General features: G+C 34.8%; 2 protein-coding genes across 3 annotated transcripts; one reads left to right on the plus strand and one right to left on the minus strand.

Annotated features, from left to right (window-relative positions):
- Positions 1-855: 855 nt before the first annotated feature.
- On the minus strand, positions 856-1,434 carry LOC104894413 (uncharacterized). The gene has a single exon (XM_010680632.1). It carries the CDS (start codon positions 1,432-1,434, stop codon positions 856-858), a length of 579 nt encoding a protein of 192 aa, XP_010678934.1.
- A 19,086-nt stretch (positions 1,435-20,520) lies between these two features.
- Positions 20,521-26,746, plus strand: LOC104894338 (transcription factor MYB86). 2 transcript variants are annotated; one of them, XR_790215.3, is made up of 4 exons: positions 20,955-21,096; positions 21,465-21,598; positions 21,877-22,038; positions 23,122-23,401. XR_790215.3 is itself a non-coding variant. In XM_010680547.4 (3 exons), the coding sequence occupies exons 1-3, from the start codon at positions 20,964-20,966 to the stop codon at positions 26,117-26,119; spliced, it is 1,065 nt and encodes a 354-aa protein (XP_010678849.1). In that variant the 5' UTR covers positions 20,521-20,963; the 3' UTR covers positions 26,120-26,746. The 2 variants fall into 2 exon arrangements, 1 of the variants encoding a protein (XP_010678849.1); XM_010680547.4 differs by lacking the exons at positions 21,465-21,598; positions 21,877-22,038; positions 23,122-23,401 and adding exons at positions 24,221-24,350; positions 25,318-26,746 and having other exon boundaries at positions 20,521-21,096.
- Positions 26,747-26,963: the final 217 nt, after the last annotated feature.

Below are 26,963 nucleotides of genomic sequence, written 5' to 3' on the forward strand. Positions count from 1 at the left end.
AATCGCCATCTTATATGATATAGAAAACTCCAAAATGAGCTCTTCAATTTTGATAGCGTTGTAACTCACGTCAAGGAGACTCTTAAAACAACTCTTCTAGAGATGGCCAATAGTGCGGGTCAATCCAGTTCATCCATCCAGCCCAATCCGTTTCTTGGATGGTTTGGGTTGAGCCCGTGAAAAGATCGGTCCAGCCCAACTCGAACCGTGAAATTGGTGGGTGAGCCGTGGGACAGATTTTTTGAGCCCAACCCACGAAAGTCCGCTACTAAAATCGCGCAACCCGGCCCACGAAACCGGTCCAGCCCAGTCCATGAACCGGACCAGCCCAACCCAGCCCACGGAATCCGTCCAGCTTAGCCCAAGTAATTATTCAACCAAATTGTGTACATATTAATCAAATTGTATATATTTTAATCAAATTGCATATATTATAATTCAATCAAATTCAAAAATAATGAAATTATTCATTAATATTAATAATTGTATATATTTTAAAGGTTTTATGTAACAATAAAAAATGATTATATAACTTTTAATAAAATTTATCATGCCGGCCCGCTAACGCTAGACCCACGAACCGCTAGAATCGCTTCATGAACCGTGAAAACCGGTAACAGATCGGTGTGAGTCAAGATTTTTCAGCCCGTGGACCAGCCCACCCAAACCGTGAATTTCACGTTTCGGTCCTAGACCGTGAAATCTCAACCCGACCTGATAGGCCCACAAACCATCTCGTCCAGCCCGCATCAGTCACCATCTCTAAACTCTTCATATGTTGCCAAGGAATAAAATTACAACGGAGAGGTCATTCAGCAAAAAATTACTTTTTTTTTTTGAGGGGAAAAGCACAGCTTATATTAAATCAAGAGCAACCAAAGTAGAAATACTTTGGGGAAAAGAACCAAACCATACAACCTCAGATTGTCTAGAGCAATCCCAACGAGCTAACAGATGGGCTACAGTATTGCCCCCTCGTTTGACATGAGAAAAAGAAAATGACACAAAGTTTAAGCATAATCTATTAATGTCACTAAAAATATGAAATAAAGGAGCCCCACCTACACATTTGTTCTTGACAGCATTCACTACAAGCAATGCATCACCTTCGAACATCACCCGTTCATAGCCAAAGCGTTGGCCCAGGTCCACGGCATACAATGCTGCCATTGCTTCCGCGGTGGTAGCATCCCATTTCGCTTCCACACGCTTCACCCCCATCGCCACCACTTGTCCCACCGAGTCCCGAAAGACCGCACCGAGACCCACCTCACCATTAGGACTAAGGTGTGCGTCGAAATTCGCCTTCAACACCCCAGCAGGGGGCTTGCACCATGACGCACTCGACGTAATTAACCCACCCTGCCGCCTAAACACTCGGTCCGCATACAGCCCATACTCCTCCACCAGTCTCACAAACCCGGAAGCCACCATTGGTGCATCTAAAGCTTCATTCTCAAAAATATGCTTATTTCAGCAAAAAATTACTTATGGAACGTAATCATATTATTCAAGTATATCATCCAATAGAAAAGGTAGAGTAGTTTGATGAAAATAGAATAGTTGGGAAGATGATGATCATTGTGTGAATTCATGAGGTGGTAAGAGAGAATTAAAACGTAACTAATGTCTAGAACGAACTAAAAGATACTATACATTAAAGATAACAAAATAATAAAATATAAGATAATTAAGGATAATACATAAATACATAGTAATATTTCCTAAATACTATGATAGAAGAGATGTCTCAATAGATATTCTCTCATTATATTAGGTCTTTTTCGATAAGACGTATTTACCCACACTCACCAAAAGTCGGCTAAAATAAGGTTCATTATGATTGGATTAGCAATAAATTGTTTTTTCTTAATATGGAGTGTAAGAGCAAGTGTTGCTCAGCGTAATGTCTATTTGATTTATGTTTCATATTTGATTCTAATTTCGTTTTTTAATTAATAAGATACGCAGAGATATAAAAAAAAGATTGACATATGTAATATATTCTTTTTTAAATATATATAGAGTCAAATGTCATATGTTAAGCCTAATTGTCTTACTGACCATTGTTAAATAGTAGCTACTAGTGCCATATTCGTCTCGCTCGATTTTCCTACATTAAAATTATTTAAACTGATTGAGATTGTGTTTACTTCCCTTGAAGTTCACTTGACTGAAATTATCTATATAAATATATTAAAAAGCGTTCTTAAGCAAGTCTAGGCCATGTGGCACTATCCTTTTAATTAGTTGCAAGTCTACACGCCACGTGGCACTATAATTTTAGTTGTTAAATAGTAGCTACCAAATGCCATATACGTCTTGCACGATTTCACTAGATTGAAGTTATTTGAACTGATTAAGTTTGTGTTCATTGTCCTTGAAGTTCACTTGACTGAAATTATCTATACAAAATATATTAAAAAGCGTTCTTAAGCAAGTCTACACGCCATTTGGCACTATCCTTTTAATTTGTTGCAAGTCTACGCGCCACGTGGCACTATCATTGTAGTTGTTAAATAGTAGCTATCAATGCCATATTCGTCTTGCACGATTTCACTAGATTGAAATTATTTGAACTGTTTAAGATTGTGTTCATTTCCCTTGAAGTTCACTTGACTGAAATTATCTATACAAATATATTAAAAAGCGTTTTTAAGCAAATTTAAATGCTACGTGGCACTATCCTTTTAGTTGCAAGTATACACGCCACGTGGCACTATCATTGTAGTTGTTAAATAGTAGCTAGCTACCAATGTCATACTCGTCTTACTCGATTTTACTAGATTGAAAATATTCAAACTAATTAAGGTTGTGTTCACTTCCATTGAATTTCACTTGACTGAAATTATCTATACAAATATATTAAAAAGCTAGCGTTCTTAAGCAAGTCTACACATTATGTGGCACTATCCTTTTAGTTGCAAGTATACACACCACGTGGCAGTATCATTTTAGTTGTTAAATAGTAGCTATCAATGCCATATTCGTCTCACTCGATTTTACTAGATTGAAATTATTTAAGCTGATTAAGATTGTGTTCACTTCCCTTGAAGTTCACTTGACTGAAATTATCTATACAAATATATTAAAAAAATTCTTAAGCAAGTCTACTACACACCACGTGGCACTATCCTCTTAGTTGCAAGTCTACACGCCACGTGCCACTATCATTTTAGTCGTTTCGTTCCATGTCATCCATATACATTAGAAAATTAGAAACATGCTCCGTACAAGATTCGACCACGTGACCTTATTTTTAATACAATAAAGTTCTAACCAATGGGCTATATATGCAACATTAGGTGCTACTATTTTAACATGGGGCATTGTCCGGGCCTATAAATAATTTTAATGATTAAAACTTGCTATCACTAAATCAAATTGACTTTTACGGTTTGAATTAACTTTAATTAAACTGAAACTACTTTTACGTACTAATTTATACTCGCTAAAACTGATTTTTTTTTTTATCATTATTCTCAAATGTTTCTCTTATATAGTTCACTGAATTTTACTTAATAAAACTGAGTTTTACTAAGCATAGTTAATTTTTACATAATTTACCTTTGTTTATTTTTAGTTGCAACACTTTAACTTTTGCACTATTTATATATCGGCTTTGACCGTCTAAATTTACAAATATAATATATATAATCTTGTGAGTTGTTGCTCAATTTGTCTCATTGTATTTTAAAATATCAACTTTTTTTTTATCACTTTCACTAATAGAGAAGATAATAATGATCAAAATTGTATATCGGAGAGTGTGAAAGCCAAAGTGTTGCAACTTGCAACTAAAATGAAACAGAAGAGTTGTTCTTGTAAGTTGAAGTCAACAGGGCCTAAACTAATTCTAAACTAATTCTAGGGTTATTCTTAATAATGATATTTATGTGTTACAACTTATTAAAGCAATAATCTTAGATGATTGAAATTACTTTGTTGATTGAAACTGCTGATTCATGAGTATTATTCTTCAGTTGGAGTGAACTTATCCTATGGACATGGACAAGGATAATAAAGTTTGTAAGATCAAAATAGAGAATTCACCATAAGAGAGCTAGACGGAATTCACCATAAGAGAGTGCTAGACGTATACGTAAAATAATATAATTTATTGACTTTCCCTCAGAAAAAAAAAAGTCATTGAATGAATAAACTCATAATAAGACTTTAGAACTTAGTTTCAACCAATTAATTGATAAAATACTACAATAAATCTTGTACTTGTTGATTCAAATCATTTTCGTAGTTGGTGGGTTAACTTAATCCTCCAAAATACCACCTCTATTTATTTTTAAGTGCAACATTTTTACTTTCTTACTATTTGCATATCTATTTTGATTGTATCTTTTTTTTTAAAAAAAAGTTAATAAATGAATATAAGAGTTATTATATGAAATATTATTGTGTTTGTTTTGATGAATATTTTCATAATATTACATTTTTTTTATTACTTTTACTAATACATAATTACCAAGGATGTTTTAATCTAGTAGTTAAGGTATTGTGAACGATAGGTCACAAGTTCAAATCCTCTTTAATTTCTCCTTTTTTGTACTGCTTTCGTGGTTCGTATGGATAACAAAAAAAAACTAATATTAATCTATAAACGATCAATCTTTTTAATTAACAAGTTCGAAAGTCAAAATGTGGCACTCATTCATATTTGGATCGAAGGAAGTATTGTGCATCTAATCATGATGCTATTTGTTAGGGTTATCTATCGGCTTATATATATATTTTTATTATGACAATAGAATACAAATAACATATACCTCCTCTATTTCATAAATATACTTGCAATGAAAGTGTTTAACATGCAATTTTAGGAGCACGATAGACATAGACACATAGTATGCGGACAAATTAATTAAAATAAGCTAAGCACCTAATAATTAAATAAATTTATCTATTTGCCTTGTCTATCCTTCTTTCAAAGTTATGTGTCAAAAAATTACTTACAGTTATTATAAAGCGGAGGAAACAACAAAGTTTTGCATACGTTCATTGAAGGCAAGAAACCAAAAGAAAATTGTGCACGTTCATTGAACATTGTTATACGCTTTCTTTCGAGCTAGTGCTTTAGCAACTTTAGCGTATGAAGTATGAACGTTGAATTAGTAAAAACTCTCTTTATTCTTAGTATTGTTCTGTAAGGTCTCACTAATTCTCATACTCATATACTTATTTCGTCCTAAAATAAAACTAAGAGCTTGACCTTTTCACTATTTATATTCTTCATTATGATATAAAGTTTTACTAATATAATAAATAAATGGTTTTTTCACCAAATACCCTCGGCAAATATAAATTTCACCATATACTTTCAATGTTTCAAAAATTCATCACATACCCTTGAGTATTCGAAAACGTTCACTAAATTCCCTTTTTCTAACTTCCGTTAACTCACCATTAGCGCTATTTACGATTTTCTCATTATTATGCCCTAACCCTAATTCTAATACAACCTTAACCCTAACTCTTACTCTAATCCTAGACCTAAACCCTTACCCTTGCCCTTACCCTAACCCTAACCCCTTGGCAGCCCACCCTTCCCTCCACCCCACCCCAACCCACCCTCCCCCTCTCCCACCGTCGCATCACCCCTCCCCCTCTTAATTCGTTCATCGCATCACCTACCGCCACCACCACACCAGACCAAACTTCCACCACCGCATCACGTACCGCACCAAACTTCTTCTCTCTCATTTTCCCAAATCAATTGATAATTCTAACCTAACTTCACCAAACGACTACCACAAGCAACTTCACCGAAATTTTAACCTAAACCTCGCGAGAGGATAGAGTAGATTTTTTCATTAGAGAAGAAGAGAGGAGTAAGAAGAAGACGATTGGAGGGGAATTAAAATCAACAGGGAGGGGAACGGGAAGATGTCTGCGGTGGTGGAGTGGAGGGGTGGGGGCTAGTGGTGCGAACCCTAACAATTTTGGGCTGCAAACTTCGATGACGGAAAAAGGGTTGTAGGGGAGGGGTTGCAGGGATCTGGGGAAGGGGAGTGGGGGTTGCGAGGAGAGGGTGGGGGCTGGGGTGATGTAGTGGCGGTTTGGTCTGGTGCAGTGGTGGCGGTCTGGTGTGGCGGCAGGTGATGCGGTGGTGGCGATTTGAGGCTGGGCTAAACTGGATGGGAGGGTTAGGGCTTAAGGATGGCAAAATCGTGAATAATGCTAACAGTGAGTTAACGGAAGTTAGAAAAGGATATTTGGTGAACGTTTTCAAAAACTCAAGGGTACATGGTGAATTTGTGGAACATCGAGGGTATATGGCGAATTTTTAAATTTGTCACGGGTATTTGGTGAAAAACCGAAAAATAAATGCTAACATATAAATATATTTATAGATTTAAATCTATGTAATTTATTCCAACACATCAACTTTTTATATTTTTCGACTCATAAATAGGGCTGTTCAGAGTGCGATTTGGACCGCACCAAACCGCAACCCAAATCGTTTTTTCGCGGTTTGGGTTATGATTTCAAGCAAACCGCGGTTTGCAGTTTGGGTTGGGTTTTAATTTTTGTAAACCAAAACCGCACCGCAAACCGCAATTTTATATATTTTTTTTAAAAAAATAAAAATAAAAATAAATACACTTGACAAGGTGGCATACAAGTTTAACTGAAAAAAGAAGTTTGAGGTAAAGAACTTTAAAACTTTTGATAAATCATTACTTATGTTTAATTATGAAGTCAACTTCATATCTATTTGGACTCTAATTATTAACAATCTTTTTACTCTTATATTACAAAATTAATGTCGCGGAGGAAAAAAATGGTTAAACCGCAAACCAAAGCGCACCAAACCGTTTTGTGCGGTTCGACTTGGGTTGGTTTGGACAAAAGTGCGGTGCGGTTTGGGTTGGAACAATGTCAAATCGTATATTTGCGGTTTGGTTTGGGTTACATCCGAAACCGCACCAACCCAAATTGCGAATACCCCTACTCATAAAAAGAGTTATTAATGATTAAAGTTATGCATTGACAAGTTTGTTCAGCCAAACTATTGCCTTTATTTTGAAGGAAAATTTGTCAGAAACCACCTTTTATAATCACTTTCTTGTGAGAAACCACCTTTTAAAAAAAATTGGTTAATTAGCCACCTTTTTGGTTCTTTTTTTTGTTGGAAGCCACCACTTGCCGGAATCCGGCGTTGACCTTGATTTTCCGGCGTTGACCATCAGATTTTTACCATTTTTTTTTTCTAGATTTCGCCATTTCTTCCACCTGAGATGTCGGATGGATGCGAGGGGGGAGGGGGGGAGAAAGATAAAGGGGGAAGAATGGCGAAAATCTGATGGTCAATGCCGGAAAATCGAGGTCAATGTCGGATTCCGGCAAGTGGTGGCTTCCAACAAAAAAAGAACTAAAAAGGTGGCTAATTATCCAAAAATTTTTAAAAGGTGGTTTCTCACAAAAAAGTGATTATAAAAGGTGATTTCCGACAAATTTTCCTATTTTGAATAGAGGTAGTATATTTTATGGGTCCGGATTCTCTAGAGTTTTATGAAAACTCTACAACGTAGAGTTGAATCCTGACCATATATTATAAAATCAAGGGTTCCTGATTAGTAGGAAAGGAAAAGATATGGGCAGGATATTCGGGGGAAAATAGGGGGGATTTTTGGGAAAGAAAATACAAGCCTTTGATTTCTTAATCAACGACTGATATTTAACGAACTCTACCGTGTAGAGTTATTTTGAAACTTTAGAGGAAAAGATATGGGCATGAGGATTTTGTGGGCTATCTTTAATTTGACGCTACAAGTGATCCCAATTAACTTAGAAACTTTTCCCATCCATGATGCTAATTTTAAAAGTAATTCCAATTATACTCCAGCACTAAAATACTTCCCTCCATACAGTCCACATAGGACGGAATTTTTTTTTTTTTCTTAAAAAATTCTTAATGCAAAAAAACTACTAGCTAGCTTGGAGTTAGAGGTTTTAATTAAACATAATGTTAGCTCTATTAGCTTTCATGTTTTGCGAAACCACTGACCCATATATCAATTTTTTTTTTTTTGTAAAAACAACTAATTGTAATAACTGTTTAGTTCAAATACACCTAAACACATTCGCATAACCCTTGAATTAACCAACTTTCAATAAAAAAACTTTCCTAACCAGTTAGTAGAAAAGTTTACGAATTTTTCCCAGCCCATTTTTACTTGGATAATACGGGGGAGTAATTTTTGGTTTTGTATTAAGATAGAAATTACTTTTCGAATTAGATTATTGTGGGAAAAAATTCATTAACTTAGTTATGTATCCAAAGTCCAAAGTCCAAACCCTTGTTATTTGTTACTTCGCTAGGCTTATTTATGCTTTATGTTCGATTTGGGCCTAGTTATATTGTGTATTTTAGAAGAAGTATATAAAATTCTCTTATACTTAAGCTTTAAATAGTATTCCAAACTCTTCTACATCAAATAACACTCTCTTTCTTATACATGTTGATGTAACTAACACATCTATATATATATATATATATATATATATATATATATATATTAATATATATATATAATATATAATATATTAATATATATATATATTATATATATATATATATATATATATATTAAAAGGCGTGCGTAACAACGTCGATACGCCACGTGGCACCCTCCTCCTGCCACCAGAATTTTGCCACGTGTCTGTTAACCAACAAAGTCAAGTGGTCATTATTTAAAAAATAAATATGCTGAAGGCTGGGCTCGAACCCCTGACCATATGTAAGGCTTTTTAAAGAATCACCATCTCATCTAACATCTCTTAGTGATCCATGTTTCCACAAAATTACAAATATGTGTTGTAATTAGTTAATATTATTTAAAGTACATATACTGAAGTCTTAACCACTAGGCTAAGTTGTATTTATTATTATTATCATAAAGTATTATATTAATAAATGAAATTTTTTCTTACCTGGGGCGTAGCTCGGGCCTAATAACTAGTTACACATTATAAGTGAATCACATAAAATTTTATACGTTATTGGTTGTTTTTTTAGGCATGTAAAAAAAATCAATAAGTAGATCATGGATTCATGAAATTGATTTCTAGTGTTGTCAAGCAGGTAGCCATGCAGGAAAATTTTAACGCTGCAACTTGCAAGTATTATTATTAATTAAACGAGTAGCGAGGTGAATGAGATAACGAGCTCATATATGAGACTGAGCTAGCTAGCCTTGCCTTATACTTCTAATTAATTGAAGTTGGGATCCACGGGCCACGGCCAACCGTGTGTTTCATCAGATAATGTCGGACGTACGCATAAAAAACACTATAATGTAATATTAGTATAATATCGCAAAAAAGAAAGACTAGTGCACGCAAGACGCAACTAGTGCACGCAAGACGCAACTAGTGCATATTTATACTATCCAAGCTACTAAGCTAGCTAGCCACTACTCTTGGACCTCCATTGAGCATTCGTGAATCGTGAGACTGTAATACGCTTGAAGGTTTGATGACTTTTAAACTTTCATATCTGTGCAAGTGTGCATGTTTGCATGTTTATAAGAGTAACAACAGATATTAAAACTCATCAATTCGAAAAAGCATATTCTATATACATTTGCTTGATAAACAATGGAGGCTTAGGCAGAGGGGTAGATGACTAGATGGGGTGTGCAAGGAGCCTAACAGCACAGGGTCCCCAAAATTATAAAGGCCCCAAAATATATCATTTTGAAAATTTTACTTCATATTTGAAAAAAAATCGGTCTTGTTTCTCACCCTTAATAAATTTGTCAATGATTTATCTTTAGATTTTCAAATTTCCATCTTTAGAAAACACTAACCTTCCCTCTTTATTTTTTATAAATTTAGGGCCCAAATTTAGTGTTAGAATCGGGGCCCCAAAATCTTCAAAACGGCTGTAGGCTTAGGACAATGGTAGATAGTTATCTCTTATTTGTCAGGGAGGAAAATTATGGTTGTGATACCATGTACAATGATTGAGATTACGACATACTTTTTCGATAGGCGATGGGTAGCCTGACATAACATAATATAACATAATATAACATAATATAACATAATATAATATAATATAATATAATATAATTTAATATAATATAATATAATATAATATAATATAATATAATATAATATAATATAATATATATATATAATATAATATAATATAATATAATTAATATATATATAAATATAATATATATATATATAATATAATATAATATATAATATAATATAATATAATATAATATAATATAATATAATATAATATAATATAATACTCCCTCTGTTTTTTTTATCATTCCTACTTTGACTTTGCACGTTTGCCAATGCACGTTTTAAAACTTAAATATCTTTCATTATATATTAGTAAAAATTATAACGATTGAATATTAATAAAGTACTAATTGAGACGAATCAAACAAGACCCCACATGACTATGTTTTTTCTTATAAATTGAGAACATTTGAGAAGAATCTCTCTATGCATGAATAGTGTCAAGATTCTAAGTGAGAAAGATAAAAAAAAACAGAGGGAGTATAATAGAAATAATATATATATATAATATAATATATATAATATAATATAATATAATATAATATAATATAATATAATATAATATATATAATATAATATAATATAATATAATATAATATAATATAATATAATATAATATAATATAATTAATATAAATAATATAATTAATATAATATAATATAATATAATATAATAATATAATAAATAAATAATATAATATAATATATATAATATAATATAATATAATATAATATAATATAATATAATATAATATATAACTAGCAGGTTGTAAATATCTACGAATCATCAAAGTTAATTAGTCGGTAATTTTTGAAAATCATTTGGTAATTCTTGAAAATCATTTTTTATTTTTCTCCCTATCGCTAAACAGTTGGTTTATATATATTAGCGACTAATTAATGCATATATATTATCAACCGAGTAGCGATTAACAATTTGTATACGAACTAGATTTGACTTTTTATTGAAAATTTTGTGTGGCCAATAAAGGCACAAAATTTTGTAGAGGACTTAAGTCAAGACCATATGTTATCCAAAACTTCGGATGTTTATGTAAGCCCTATTGAATATCAATCTAGCAAGTAATATCAAACAATAATAGAACAACGAATTAAACAACAAAAGCAATAAAAGACACAAGAGAAATTTTACGTGCATGGAAACCCAAGAACTGGGAGAAAAACCACGAATATGCACTATGAATCCATGAATGTTCAGGAAAAGATTACAAAAGCTCTCCAAGATCTCTCTCTAGCTTTTTCTAATCTTGAATATGAGTATAATAATGAATAATCCACTTATAAACGCACTAGGTTAAATCTATTTATAGTCCAACTCAGAAAAACGCGTTTCTGTGTCAAAATTAACCACCGCCCCATCGGGTGACCAATTCGCCAAACAGATTTCAGTCTCGGGTCCGATCGGGCGATGATCACCCGATCGTTCACCCACTCGTAGTTCGCTAACACACCCGATCGGATGACCCTGCCCGATGTGATCGTGCGCTCCTACTTCTGCCCCTGTTGTATCTTCGTCTCGGGCTGCTTGATCGGACGACACTTACTCGACCCGATTGGGCGAGGTCTACGAACAACATTTTGACGAGCTTCTTCCTTCACGCAACCTCATCTCCACATCATACACCACATTGAGCCCCATATTAACTATATGCCCAACAATCTCCCACTTGGAGATAGGTGTAAGTGAAGAACGTCTTATACCATCATCATCCTTTCATTCATCTCAATTTCTAAAGCACCACCTTCATCAACAATTACCAAAGGCCAACTAAGGTGCTGCACAACCTTAGATAGTCACAACTCACACTCTTAGTGAGCATATCCGCTGGGTTCTTAGCACCAAACTTACTCACAACTCCCACTGCGAAGCAATGTTTGGTCGTGTCCAAAAACATGGCATACATCAAGTATCCCCATGACGAAACATCTCCTCTACACCAAGGAAATGACATTGAAGTTTGCACCAACTCTAATACAAAGGCATCAAAGTCTATACCGACTTTGATTCTCAACGACTAACCTCCAAATTATTGCACCATCACTCCATGAACCTACACATCCTCCTACACCGGAGGTCGCATCGTCACTTATGAGATAAGCAAAACAAAATGAAGATTCCTTCTTTTACAACTAAGGAAGATAACCACTTCCTCTTCAACCAAAGAAGCACATTGAAGTCTCACCCAACTTCAATAAAACTAATTACAACCTAAGCCAAAAAAGCTTCTCATTGTTCTAAAAGCAAACTCACATTACTCCCACCCGAACAATAAACCTGTTGTTCCACTTAGGATTTTCGGCACAACGTGCTTGTGTGTTGCCCTTCACCTTGTGCCCTTACCGGTCAATCTGCCACTGGGGTACCGCTTCACCACAGTTCTCATACCTTGGCCCACTATCGATAATTTTCCGACCAAGCGACACCTTACATGAAGTTCTCATCCCGATTCCGGGCCCTTTTATTGTGCTCCCCATGGTGTAAAGTTTTCCACTCTTTGTCGCTCGAGCTATGATCATAGCTCCCTTGACAATATTCCAAGAACCACCATCAGACACAACCTTGTGATCCGATATAGCAAGTTGGGTTACCGATATCAAGCTTTTCTTCAACCCTGGGACGAACTTGACATTCTTCAACTCCAACGAGCCACCATGACTGAGTTTCACACTCACATCACCCTTTCCCGTGACTTGCACTACCTTGCCATCCGCAAGATAGACCTTTTCAAGGATCCCATATTGAAATTCCGAAACAACTCCTTGCATGATGAGGAATGATGAGAAGAGCCTGAATCCAAGACCCATGATCTCGAGCACCCAACCAACTCTTCCCAGTCATCCATGCTTACCATCAAAGCATCAGAATCATACCCCGAAATCAAGTTAGTTGATGCATCTTCTTCATCATTACTTTCTTGAACCTTCTTCTTCCCTTTCCTATTCACTCTATTTAAATGTCCTTCATCACCACACCTCCAACAAGTAATACTAGTGTGTCTTTTGACTTACTTTGTCCCCCTTTGACTCTGATCTTCCTTGAAAGTTCTTCCTTTTTACTTTTGTTTTCCCTCCCTCTACTCTCAGCATTGTATGCTCCTGATGGTTCTGTACTCTCCTTCCTTCGAATACTCTCACTCAAAATTAGATCACGGACAACAACATAACCAATTTTTCTTTACCAAAAGAAAACTAACAACAGTTACTATAATTTTCCAAGCAACAGGTAAGGAGGACAACAAAATTAGGGATTTCACTTCATCTTCAAAATCAATGCTGACCACAGATTATTTACCTATTGTTGAATTGAATTCATTAATATGTTCCGCAGCAGAACTACCATTATCCATCTCTAAATCAAATAAACGGCGCATCCAATATTCATTATTCATAGCCAAGGGCTTTTCATACATATTTGAAAGAGCTTTGTTCAATACCGTCGTTGTTTTGATATCCTTGACATTAAAAGCCACAATATGAGCCAATGTCAATCGTACCACCGCTAGTGCTTGCCTATCGAGTACCTTCCACTTTGCCTATTCAATGTCATCCTGCTTCGTCTCAAACAAGGGTTAACAGATTCTTCTGATATAGGAAGTTTTCGATTTGCATCTTACAATACCCAAAATCCGTTCCATCAAACTTCTCAATTCTGATCTTTGCATCCTCCATGGTTAATCACTTCTATATCTAGACATAAAGTTTTTCTTCCTCCACAGATACTACTACAAGCCGGGGAGGATTACACAAAATACATAGGGTATTAGGGGCCGTTTGGTTTTCATGAGGGTAAGGGAATGGAATCAAGAAAGGGGTAGAGAGGGAAAGGAAAACAAAACCCTTAGATTAAAAATGTTGTTTGGTTGAAATTTTTTGTTTCACTCTTTCCTCTTTTTACATCCTTCCACCACCATCCTCCCTCTCATGTTTGCCGGAACCCCGCCGGAACTCCCACCGCGCCCCCGCCCATCCGGAACTCTCACCGCGCCCCCGCCGGAACTCCCACCGCGCCCCCGCACTGCGCCTGCGACCTCCCCCCTCCCCTTTCAGATCTGTCGTTTTAGCCTGCAACTTCCCCTCCCCGTCGTTGTCTTTCGGCCAGTTGACGTCCCCCCTCCTTGCTTCCTGCCGTCGCACCTTTTCCCCCTTCTGATCGCAGCCTCTTCATTTCGGGGGTGGTGGGTTATGGGTGAGGGTGGTGGTTTTTCGAGGTTGGTCGTGGGTAATGGGTGGGTGGGGGTGGTTTTTCGATGGTGGTGGAAGGTTTCTTGGTTGGGCGGTGGTTGGGTGGTCTTAGGTGGGCGGTTCTGGTGGCGGTTGGGCGGGCAGGTGAAGGGGTCGGTGGGGGGTGGATCTGGTGTGAGGAGTGGCGGCGGTGGGACTCCGGTGGTGGTGCGGTGGGCTGTTGGGCACTAGTGGTGGTGGAGATGGGGTGAGGGTGGTAGTGGTTGGCTAGTGGAGGGGGTTATTGAGGGGATTGGGTGGTCAAACTAAATGGTCAAGGGTTTTCAAAACCCCCATTATTTTTAAGTGGAGGGGGGGTTGGGGAATCAGGTTAGAGGGATTTGGGGTAATGGAGGGGAGAAAGGGAAAGGTAAAACCACTCAACCAAACAACTTTTAAGGGAATAGAATCAATCTATTCCCTTTCCCTTTCTTGTAAACCCCTTACCAAACGCCCCCTTAAACCCATCAGTCTTCCTCTTCTAGCAACGTTATCCACAACTTATTTGCTCCTCTCCTCACATGTTGCAAGCTAACGCCTTCCTGTTCTTGGAGCAATGCCCTGCATAAGTTCAACATTTCATATTCATTGTTGTTAAAATAATTCCCTTGCGATATAGCCATAACAGCACGAATGCAATATGTGGTCAGTAGCATATTATTCACACCATTTCTTTCTTTTAGTCCATTTCAGTGTAAGTAAGAGTACTTTGAATTCCTCTTCAAAAGTGTTATTAGTAAAGGTGGTATATTGAAACCCTTATATGACATTATGGTTACGACACACTACTCCAAAGAAAGGTTGTTTTGAAGAAAAGTTAAATGAAGCATCAATGTTAATTCTAATGTGGCTAGGAGGGGGTGGGTTTGAGATGTTGGGGGCTTTATCCACCTTAGGTAGTTTAGTATTAGTTCCTATAATTTGATGTCTAATATTTGTAACAAAAGAATCTGATATTTCAATATGAACTTGTGAGTTGTGAGTTGTGATTTGTTAAAAGAAAAGGAAAAACTATAAAAAAAAGAAGATTGGTCCTCTCGTATCTGAGCTGGCTGCAAATTTCAATTGACAAGATTATATCCTTTTTCTTTTGTATTTAATGTTCTATCCAATCATACATACGTGTATCTGTCGGTTACCTTGAGCATTATGATCTTTACTAATTTCTAGTCTTTACTATCTCTGGTTGTTTGTGCTCTAAGCCTCCAATGATTGAGTACAGACCTTCCGAAAGAACAGAAAAACAGAAGAAAAATCCTTTTTTTATGTTTATTATATTTTTGTGCTTTTTGATATATATATATATATATATATATATATTATATATATATATATATATATATATATATATATATATATATATATACATGATGATGCTCCTTACATGAGAAATGAGAATGAATCTTAACCAAACAATTGGATTAAAGTTACAACACTTGTTCATTAGAGTTATACCCCTAAAGATTTTGTGCCAAAAAATTTTATTTTTTTTGATTTTTTTTTTCTAATATTCTTTTTCATTAGAGTTAGATCACTTATTCATAAGAGTTACATCGCGTAAAATTCATTCTCACTTCTCATGTAAGTATGCATTCTCATATGAACTCACTTCTATATATGTATATGTATATATGGTTAATTAGTATGTGTAATTATCCGTATTTGGTATTTCCTTGCATTGCGGGAGAAGGATCATAGATAAATCAAGTAATTGACCCAATTATGATATTAAATAAACCATTGAAATCACTTTAAAAAAAACAATTGAAATCGTTAGGCTTGCAAGTCCAACACCAGAGTGGGATTGAGGATACATAATGAGTCTCGATCTGAGTTATTAATAAAGTGAAGAATAAGAGAAAAATAATGTACGTGTGCGGAAGTGGAACCAAGAGTCTAGAATAATATACCATTTTTAGAAAAAGGGTAGCTTCTCCATATAAAGAAGGCAACTCAGGATTCAACGATTAAAATAAGTAGTACTCATATACCGGGAGATATTACAAAAACTAGCTCTTAGATTTTATATTAGACTTCTGAGAGATCATTGTGCAAGGATTATGGATAGGTCATTGATTTTTTTCTTTTGAAGTGAATGCATTTGTAAAGTCTCTTATTAGTTTTTCGCTCTTTAAATTTGCTCATATTATTTTTCTTTGTTTATACTTTATAGGTTCCACAATTCTCTAGAGAAACATTATCTTGATAGATTATGATAGGAAAGAATATTATTAATCTTACACAAACAATTATGTAAATTCTTGGCGATGAATTTGCTATAAATTCTCATTTACTCTAAACACAAGCACAATTGTCTTGATATTGATCCCTTCATCCTTATCATTCTCCACCGCTCCCACTCTAAACTCTCTGAGTAGTCTTTCTCTTACCAATTTTTTAATATTTTAAAGAGAAGTTCTATTAAACACTATGTATAGTACAATAATGCATATATATAAATTAGCCACAATCACCCTATGTTAAATATGGGCCTGGGCCGCACCCATCACAAGGAGAGAGAGTCCACTTCACAACACAAAGGAGGTTCCACCTTAAAACCATATGGCAATAAGGGGAGTAACCCCTTTGCATTATAAAGTGAACCCATCTCTCTTAGATAATCAATGTGGGACACTTACATGTGGTGTGCGCTATACATCATAGCTTCAACACCCTAACAAATCAATCTTTCCTGAATCCTCACACTTTCGTTATATTCTCCATTGTTTAACCTTTAGAGAAGTACAATCGCTAAATGTACTTTAGAAGGCATATAAATGGAAGTAATTGTACTATATACAGACAAGTAGTCAAACAAGTAGTAATAATTAGGAGTAAGAACTAAGAAGATAAACAACTAAACCTACACCTGGGTCCACAGCAACATAAATTGATTACTGCTTCTAAGTATAGTATGAAAATACATGAGGTGATTACTGATTAATGATTATTACTGATAAATAATACTGTTTAAGTTTACATAAATTGAACAGCTATAGTGTCTTATTATAGTATTCTACAGTTTCTAATCAATTAGATCTTGTCGGTTCTCACCCCAACTAATGTCTAATTAGTAAAATAAGTAGTAACCTGTAATGATGATTAGTGGATATTGATGGTAATTAACTGACATAATGCTTATATAAGACATGTCTTAATCATTAGTTTGACAGCAAGAATTGTAATCAAAATGCATGTACGTATTTTTATAATCTAGTGAATATCATCAAATTTAGAGATTGGAGGCAAATTCAAAGCATATTTAAAGAATCAGCCGACACTAAGTATAAGCATTGTAGGGTCCATACAGATATGATCCAATATTGTATGCGGAAGAATTCAAAACTATGGAAAATTTAAGCTCCCAAGAAGAAACAACGAAAAATGACTACATAAAGTGGTGGTGGCAATTTTCGTACCGTTTGAATGGCAACGCGATTAAGGGGTGAAAGTTCAGCGTGCAGTTTGGATTAGGGCCTAATCGGCTAATCTAATTCGATTTAAATAAAATTTGGATTTCAATTTTTCAATTCGAATCCAATTCAATTAGGGTTTGAACCCGATCCAATCCAATCCGAATTTTCATACTTTAGATTGGATCCAATTTGAAAATTCGATTTTTTTTTAAAACTCTAGTTTTTCGATGAAATAAATTAAGCACAACAACTACCTAGTTGATTTAGGAAATGAGGAATTAAGTGCAGTTAGTGTTTAAGGGGAAGGGTTTAAGACTTTAAGTGCTATGTGTATTGGGCAATGGAGTGGTTTTTTATTAAAAAAAACAGTTAAGCACTTAAGCCCAATCCAGCTACATAATATAAAGCATATTACTATTCGGTTATATTGGATTTTTGGATATAATTGCCCTCAATCCAATCCAATCTGAAAATTTCAAATTTTTCAAAAAATATCAATCCAAATCCAATCCGAACACAATTCAAATCCGATCCGAATTACTAATTCGAATTTGATTGGATTGAATTTTATCCGAATAACTTTCATCCCTAAACGCGATTATGCGAATGAACAGATGACCCAACATGTTTATAAGCACGGAGTAGTTCATAAAGAGTTCAGTAAATTTTCAACCATATTTTTGTTAACATAACTTTTGCACACTCCCTCTCAAGACTAGTAATTAAATTGAGCAGCTTGTGAGCAACTCAAATTCGATTCGGTTAATGCTCAACTCGAGGTTGAACTCAACTCGATAGATTAACAAAGTCGAGTTGAGCTAGCGTAAACTCGACTAGATAAGCCCTTAAGTTGCTCGATAAATTTTTAATCATTAGATATATTACAATATTTCAAATGTCAACGATTTTGAGAATAAAATTTTAAACTAATTATTTGTAAGTTACTTGAAATGACTATCAAAATTAAGAACTTTACATTAAATGCATAAGGTAATAAATTAATAAAAAATATAGGAAACTTTTTGCGAATAATTTAGGACAACTATAATAATTAAGTACATGTGCTAGCGAGCAAGTCGTCTCGAAACCTTAATGAGTTGAGTCGAGCTAGAGAATTTCAAGCTCAACAAGAAATAGCTCGACTCAAACCCGACTCAATACCTTGGTTGAATCGAGCATAGGTCATCTGATGACTGACTCACTCGATAAGCACTCTATAAGACTTATTAATTTATTTTTCATAGTCAGCATAGTAGTTACAATTAACTAGACTATTGTTTTATTAAATATTTTAAATTCTCTCTTGTAAGAACTGATTCATTTCGTTCTAACGATACATCTATCTCTTCTTGCTTTCTCTCTCTATTTTCTCTTCTTCTCTGTAAATCTTCCATAGTTATCTTGACCAAATTTCAACTTCTTCATGGTATCAGAGCTTCGTTATCGATTGCTTGCAAAGTACATGTGCACATGACATCAGCATTGACGGGTTCTCCTTAATTACTTGATCACGACTTACTGGGCACACGAATATCATGTGGAATAAGGAGATTTTTGTCAGATAATGAACTCAATTAAAAGTTTCAGCTGATGGTTAAAATCCTACAATTGATTTTATATTCTATCAATTTTAGAGGGAAAATCAAAATCAACAGGTTAGTAAGTCTGACTTATTGATACTCTTTGTTGATATATGGCTAGAATTATATGGCGCTAGGATTCACCAAGTATGGGGGTTAGTTCTCCCCGTTGTATGGACGACGCAGGTAGAGATGGCAATGGGTCACTTAAGGTTCGGACCCGTTTATTTCTTTTACAGACCCGGATCCGTTGGTTCTAGTGGATCCACAAGTCATAAATGGGTCGTTTTTAGTTTTTAGTTTTCCTCACATTTTTGAATCCGTGTAATTAATTTTTTTTAGCCTTAATATATATAGATTGTGTATCCATGGGTAAAATATTATCTAAACAAAATTTTAAAAAATAACTCATAATATCTTAAAATGTTACAACTTAAAGGTTACAAGTATTAGATGAAATCACAACACTAACTAGTTCACAAAATCACAACACATTAAACCTTAGAGTTAAGGTAAAACAATTTTTTTTTAATATGGATCTACGGGTAAGGTCTGACATATGCAAACCCAGACCCATAGCCGACCCATGTTCCACGGAACCCAGACCCGACCCGGATCCGTTGGGTCTAAAAAGTTCTGATACAAACCCTTATAAATGGGTCGGGTCCTAGCGAGTCTGGATCGGGTCCAGGACCCATTGCCATTTCTAGACGTAGGTAGTACATTATTAGTGAACTACATTAATTACTTGTGTTGATTATTCTTTATTTCTTTCTTTATTTTATTGCGTTGGTTACCACACCCTTGACGAATTTTGTCAACTTATAGCAAAGTAAGACTTCTAGGATATCTAAAGTACGTAGAAAGTTACAGCTTTCCTACGTACAGTAGTTTGTGGAAAAATATGACATACGGTTAAATTATTAAATCACACAAACTGTACAAAACACTAGTTCTGAATTATGATCTCTCACACAAACTGTACAAAACACTAGTTCTGAATTATGATCTCCCAAAGTCCCAATTTTGTGGACCAGACACAACTACGTGAGATGTCCAATTGATTATCACTGTATTCCTACTCCTAATTATTTAACTTAACACGTTTACAGGCTTGTTCTCATTTACATGTATTATGTACACTTCACCTTCTTTTTCTTTTATCATTATTCTTTATTATTAATTATATTTCTTCTTATTCAAATATACCAAAAGAGAGAAGAGATATCTTAAAACCCAATCCATGATTTCAATGAAAATAAAAAGCACTTGCGTAAAACCCACTTGATTACTTCATCTTCCTTCACCTTTCTCTCTCTTTTCCCTTCTTCTTCATACTCTCTTAACTTAAATCCTAAGTATGATTAATATTTATTTTCCTAAGAATTAAGAAAATTACATTATAATGAATTATAAAGCTATAATCTTTACTTTCTTTAAATAGTGCTTGCTATATATAGTATATATATCAACAACACTTGACGTGTATGTGTCTGATCTCTAGTTTTTCACTATCGTACAAGAAGCTTAACACTTCTCTAATTCTCTCTCAAAACATGTAATTTTTACTTATAAAAAGCAAACACTTCATTTTTTTTTTTTACACTATAGTTTTTGTCCTTACAAAAATATTATCATCTATCATAAATTCTTAAAAACAAAGTATGGGGCGCCATTCTTGTTGTGCAAAACAAAAGTTGAAGAAAGGGTTATGGTCTCCTGAAGAAGATGAGAAGCTCTATAATCACATTACTCGATTCGGCGTCGGTTGCTGGAGCTCCGTCCCTAAGCTTGCTGGTATGGTACTTTCCGCTTATAGTCACTACAAGAAAAGGCCAAAACAACGACGGCTTCACTGCGACGGTTCTAAAAACGGTTGTTATTCTTGTAGTCAGCGACGGTTTAAAACGGTCGTTGCCACCGACGGCTTTAGAGTGATCAGCGACGGATAAACCGTCGTTGTTTATCAACGACCGTTTAGAACAGTCGTTAGTTTTATTATTATAATTTTTAGATTTTTTCAATTTAAGGAACTGTGTTAAACGGTCGCTGATGAGTGATGACAAAACAAAGTTTCGTGTTCTTCAGATCTGCTCTCTCTTCCTCATTCCTCCCTCTCCTTACTCAACCGGTCAACCCTAATCCCTCATCTCTCTCCTCTTCAGATCTGCTCCTTCCTCCTCCCTCTCAATCCAACAGAGCAACGAACGCTTATTGAAGAGATAGAGACTGAGGAGAGAGAAAGTGAAACGGAAAAAAGAGAATCCAAAAAAAGGGTTTCAACTCCATCTCTAAGAAGGTAAGGGATTTTGATTTTTTTATTTTATTTTTCATCGTCTTTTTTTTAATTTCTCGAGTTCTAGGGTTTCCAATTTTCGATTTTTTTGGGTACTGATCTGAAAATCTGTCACATTGTCGGCGGAGAAATCGAAGAGATCTACTCTTGTTCTTGAGTTGAAATTGTAGTACGTTTTTGTTTTTTCACTAATTTGATTTTCTTGTTGCTATTTTATCATGTTCCTTTACGTTTAGTTTTGATTTTTTTTTTTAGAAATTTTCGATTGTTTATTTTTTCAGGGTTTAGGTGGGAAATTCATGAGTCCCTCGGCTGTGAAAATGGAGGAATCAAAGCCTGCAATTTTGAACAGTGAGAACGGTTGTGAAATCGGAGCTCGATTCACTGAAATCTGCAATGTTCAATGTCTTCTTATCGACAGCACCACCTGACCATCTCACCAAGTAATTTTTTCTTTCTCTTGTATCCAAATCTCCCACTTTGAAGTGCAATTCAAACAAATTATCGTTACTTACAGAAAATACACTATATCTATATCTCTTTTGTTAATTCATTTGTTCCTACAATTTTAGATTATACTTGCTCACTTGTTCTTTGTCAAATCTACAAATTGATAAATACTCTGCTTTATGGTATTGAAATTAGAAGCAACTCACGCTCAATGTCTCTATCACGCTGAACTGCTAGTTTAGAATTGGAGAATACCTCTAGTTGTGAGAAGTAGAAACATGAAACATACACAAGCTGATTTCTTTTCCACTCAAAACAAGATTTGAAAAAAATGATATTTCTGATCTTTGAAAAAATGCAATGGAAGTGACTTTATGTGCTGAAATGAGTTATAAACTAGCAGCATTTTGCTCTGTGGAATCTGAATTACTTTTAAATGCTTTAAATTGATACATGCATTGTTAAGTCATATTTTATGCATTGATCTTGTGGCTTGGGAGGGTCTGGAGTTTGGCCTATGAATTGAGGAGTGACTGTAGTGTATAATGGGTTTTCTTTTTTCCTACCTCTCTCTTTTGGATTGACAAATGGTGATAATATCCTCGCAGTATTGGTGGATTTGTTCCAGTAAATTTTAAAAGTGAAGGGACTTCTATTATCTTTTACATCTAGAACTTGTTTTGTAATAGACTAGGTAGGCCTATCTTACTTATCCAGAATGTTGGGTTGCTTCAGTACTAAATGTCCAGATGCTCGAATGGAATGGTTTAGTAAGATTACCACTCTTTTTTCATTCAAGTCAATTTTGCGATAGTCTATAAGATAATATATATTTGTGCTGCATTAGTAGTTCACTAACCAAACTAAACCAAGCATCAATTATTTCTGATAAGGTTAAGGCTCCTACAAAAGTATATTGCTCATTTTACGTTTTTTCTCATTAACTTTTTATGCTCATTTTAACTTGTGTTGTCATAATTCCCAAATTCGGTTATGTGCTTGAATGTGATTTGTTACCGATTTATTGATGGTTTGACTTATGCGATAAACTCATCGGATGATTTCAACTTTGACAGGTTGTACATACACAAGCCCATTATTTATCTGATGATGCAGCAAGCCATCAAGGAAGGGAAGTTAGTCCCTGCTGCAAAACATTTTTGTAATTTATGAGAGTTAGAATATGTGAAGAAATGTGACTTTGAAGCTTTTGTTGTCACAACATACTTATGATCTTTGTGGTCATCTTCAATCTTGCGTCTTCTGACTTTTAGGGAGTTTTTGTGTAAATTAGTTATTTAGTTTATAAAGTACTTTGACCAATACTGTGGAATGGCAAAAAAATTATGTCTACAATTTTGCTTTGTGATATTAATTTGTTCTTCCATCCTTTTCTTCTTGGTTGAAATAATTTCAGTGAGTTGAATTCTCTAATTGAATGGTTATTCAATTGTTATTCTTCATTCTTTTCTATTCTCAAGTTTCTTCCATTGCATCTTATTCTTTGTGATATTAATTTGTTATTCTTTAGCCTGCATTATAAAAGACTTGAATTAACGACCGCTTTAAGCAGACGTTAAACAATCAACGACTTTTTAAACCGTCGCTGATTTAACTACTGTTATAACCGTCGTTGATTTAACGACAACTTAAAGCGATCGTTGGAATGAAGTCAACGACGGCTTCAGGACGCAGTCGGTGATTGGGTGCAGAACGGTCGGTGATACTTCACCGACGGCCGAACCGTCGTTGATTACTTAATCACCGACCATTTCTCCAACGTCCGACTTTCAACGACGGCTGGCCGTCGTTGATCATAATAGCGACGGCTTTTTTCTCATTAGCGACGGCTTTAAGCGGTCGTTGTTGACGTATTTTCTTGTAGTGAGTACTTAAATCCCTACAACTTCATCCTGACATTATTGGTCACTTCTTGTTTTTTGTTTTTTCCTTTGTTTGATGGTTTTTAAATTTTAGTTTTTGTTAATAAGAGTTTTGACGCCAATACTCTAAATTTCACGATACTTTTATAATCCTGTCTTGATTACGTCTAATTAGAGTGTTCGACAAAAGTTCTATTTCGATACAAACTGTAACGGGTATAGTTTAGTGGTAGAGGTGTGATGATTTTGGAAGATAGATTATAACATTATGATTTTGTAACATATTTTGCAGGTTTGCAAAGGTGTGGTAAGAGTTGTAGGTTGAGATGGATTAATTATTTGAGACCAGATCTTAAGAGAGGAATGTTTTCTCAAGAAGAAGAAGGTCTTATTATCAACCTTCATCAAATTCTAGGAAATAGGTACATATCTCTTCATTTTGAATTTCTTTATCTTTGGATGAAAATTTCAATTTCGTTTTTTTGTTTTTGTTTTGAATCCACTTTGAAAAGTCTCAAGTCTATTTTTTTTTTAACCAACCAAACTTGCTTAATTAATTGTACGATACATCGTTTCAAATTAGATTATTACATTACATGCATCTAAATTCACACTATTATCATAATATTTAATTCCTAACTATACACCCGGGTATATGATGACTCATGTAAACATGATACGTCCCAAGGATTTTTCTTTCTTCTTTGCTAAATTCTCGTTTTGAAGGGCTCTAAACAAATTAAAGCAAAATCGTATAAGAGCTCTATTCGATCTCCATATAAGCAAATGGTGAAAGGTAGTCTTAAGATTATACCGTTCTCAATATGGTGCACCCAGGTGTACGTCTGAATGCTCTAATTCCTAACATAGAGAGGTATTAACAATTTAGAAAACGCAATAGCAACACATATATATTTTTCAATCTCTTAACTACATTTGTTTTACGAAAACTTTAATTTGATCTCTTTTCGTTTTAGTTTGTTTCATAAATTATCCTCTACTTTGCCTTCTTTCATTTTTTGTAAACTATTTTTCTCTCTTTATATTCCTTTATCACATGGGTCACTTGGTTTATTATAAACGCCCATATTTTTAGAAAAATTTCCTTTTGTACTCCACAGTTAGATAAAGGATCCACTTTTCACTAACTCAGTCATGGTGTAGTTATCGTATATACACAATAACAACCTAAGGAAGGTCTTTGTGGAAAAGAGGTAGATTTTAATGATGGAGTATAGAATAATTTGGTATTGATGATATCAAAAAAAAGAAATTGGTATTCATTGGTTCTAGTCATTGATCATTAAAAGGTACTCCATTTTTATATGTCAAAACTCAAAAGTGACTTGTAGAATTATTGCTCATTAAAAATATACTACTATTCTACAGGTGGGCTCAGATAGCATCACAGTTGCCAGGAAGAACTGATAATGAGATAAAAAACTTTTGGAACTCATGTTTAAAGAAGAAGCTAATGAAGCAAGGGATTGACCCACAAACTCATGAACCTATTATCAGCAACAACAACAACAACAACAACAACAACAACAACAACAACAACAACAACAATGGTTGCAAAAACACAACTGATAACCAAAAAACACTCAAAATGGAACAACCTTATCCTCTCAGCACAACAGAACTAACAAATACAAGCGCATCAGTAGTGCGCAGTTGTTCACTCTCATCATCGTTGAACTCACAGTACAGTTTATTACAACCTGCTACTTATCTTGGGTCTTCACAGAGTTATCTTAGTCTACTTAGGCCAATGATTGAGTCACAGGCGCAGTCACAGTCGCGGTCGCAGTCGCAGCAGTTCATGCTTCCAAGCAGCTTCATTGATAATTTGGAGGGAGAAACTTTAGGTTCAGAATCTCTGATATTCAATGAAGGGAAAGAGTCTTCTAGTAGCAGTTCAAACAATAATAATAATATCATGAAAAATTCTAGTACTGCAAGGTTTTCCTGGGAAAGTAGCACTGATGATCAGCTGAAGAACAAGTTTGAGTCAGAAATTTTCTGCCAGTTTTCTGGTAATTATGGTGGAGGGTTGATCAAAATGGAAGAAGTTAGTCATGATCAAACAAGTTCATGGGAGGAGGATCAGCTGAAGTCGTTTTCATTGCCTGAAGATTTAGTAACAACAAGTGGTGGGAATTTCGATTACTTTTTGCAGCACATATCTTGAAGCGATTCATATAAGTTCCAATAAGTTCTGATAAATTTTAATAGGGAACTCATATATACATGAAAAGCGGTTTGTTGGGTACATGTGTGAGTAATTAAATCCCAATTCCCACATCGAAAAATTATACTGGAGTGTTCTATATACGACTTTAATGGGTTCATTTCTTATTACCAATTAGTTTTGAGATGGAAGCTCGAGCTACTTTTGCTATCTATAGTCTTAGCAAGTATACCCCGAGATGTTGAAAGAGCATATACAGCACTTAAAGATGAAAAGAAAAATGAGATTTGGGGATTGGTTGGGGGTGGGAGGGTTATTTGAGGGTAATCATTTTATTTGTTGATCCTAATTTGATTATTTATTAGTCAGTTTGATGGGATTTTTCGATTTTGACGTCTAATAGTGAGAAAGTCATAATCAAGATGTTATTTTGTGATTGCTTTCTGCATTCTTTACAGCGGGAGAAATGGTGAATAGAATAGTGGTGTTAATTTGTTATGATGCTATCTCATGTATAGAGTCTTAAATTGAGTGAAAATAATTTTGTGGTCCATAAATTCCTGTCTCCCATATATATGTAATATGTGTAACTAGTCTTAAATTGAGTGTAACAAGAATTTGGTGGTCCATACATGTCTTTCCCTCCCATAACTCTTGGTCAATGATGATTTCGAAATATCTATTACCTCCACTTTTGATGGAGAGGTGGTAGCTCAGTGGAGTACCACTCTAAATTATAGGGCATTGTTGATGCTTCGAATCCTCATCTCAATAATTGGATAATTTACTTCCGAGATATTTAGCCTTGTGCCCAACTTCTGAGCTGGTGTGTCCTGCTGGCTAG

This window comes from Beta vulgaris, chromosome 5, assembly GCF_026745355.1.
Source record: "Beta vulgaris subsp. vulgaris cultivar EL10 chromosome 5, EL10.2, whole genome shotgun sequence".
NCBI lineage: Eukaryota > Viridiplantae > Streptophyta > Magnoliopsida > Caryophyllales > Amaranthaceae > Beta > Beta vulgaris.

What these genes read in the sequence shown, in the direction of transcription:
- LOC104894413 (XM_010680632.1), bottom strand. Translation starts at nt 1,434, where the DNA reads ATGGTGGCTTCCGGGTTTGTGAGACTGGTGGAGGAGTATGGGCTGTAT.
- LOC104894338 (XM_010680547.4), top strand. Translation starts at nt 20,964, where the DNA reads ATGGGGCGCCATTCTTGTTGTGCAAAACAAAAGTTGAAGAAAGGGTTA. An exon ending in CTCCGTCCCTAAGCTTGCTG is followed by an intron (nt 21,097 to 24,220) that starts GTATGGTACTTT and finishes CATATTTTGCAG; the next exon opens with GTTTGCAAAGGTGTGGTAAG. An exon ending in CATCAAATTCTAGGAAATAG is followed by an intron (nt 24,351 to 25,317) that starts GTACATATCTCT and finishes ACTATTCTACAG; the next exon opens with GTGGGCTCAGATAGCATCAC.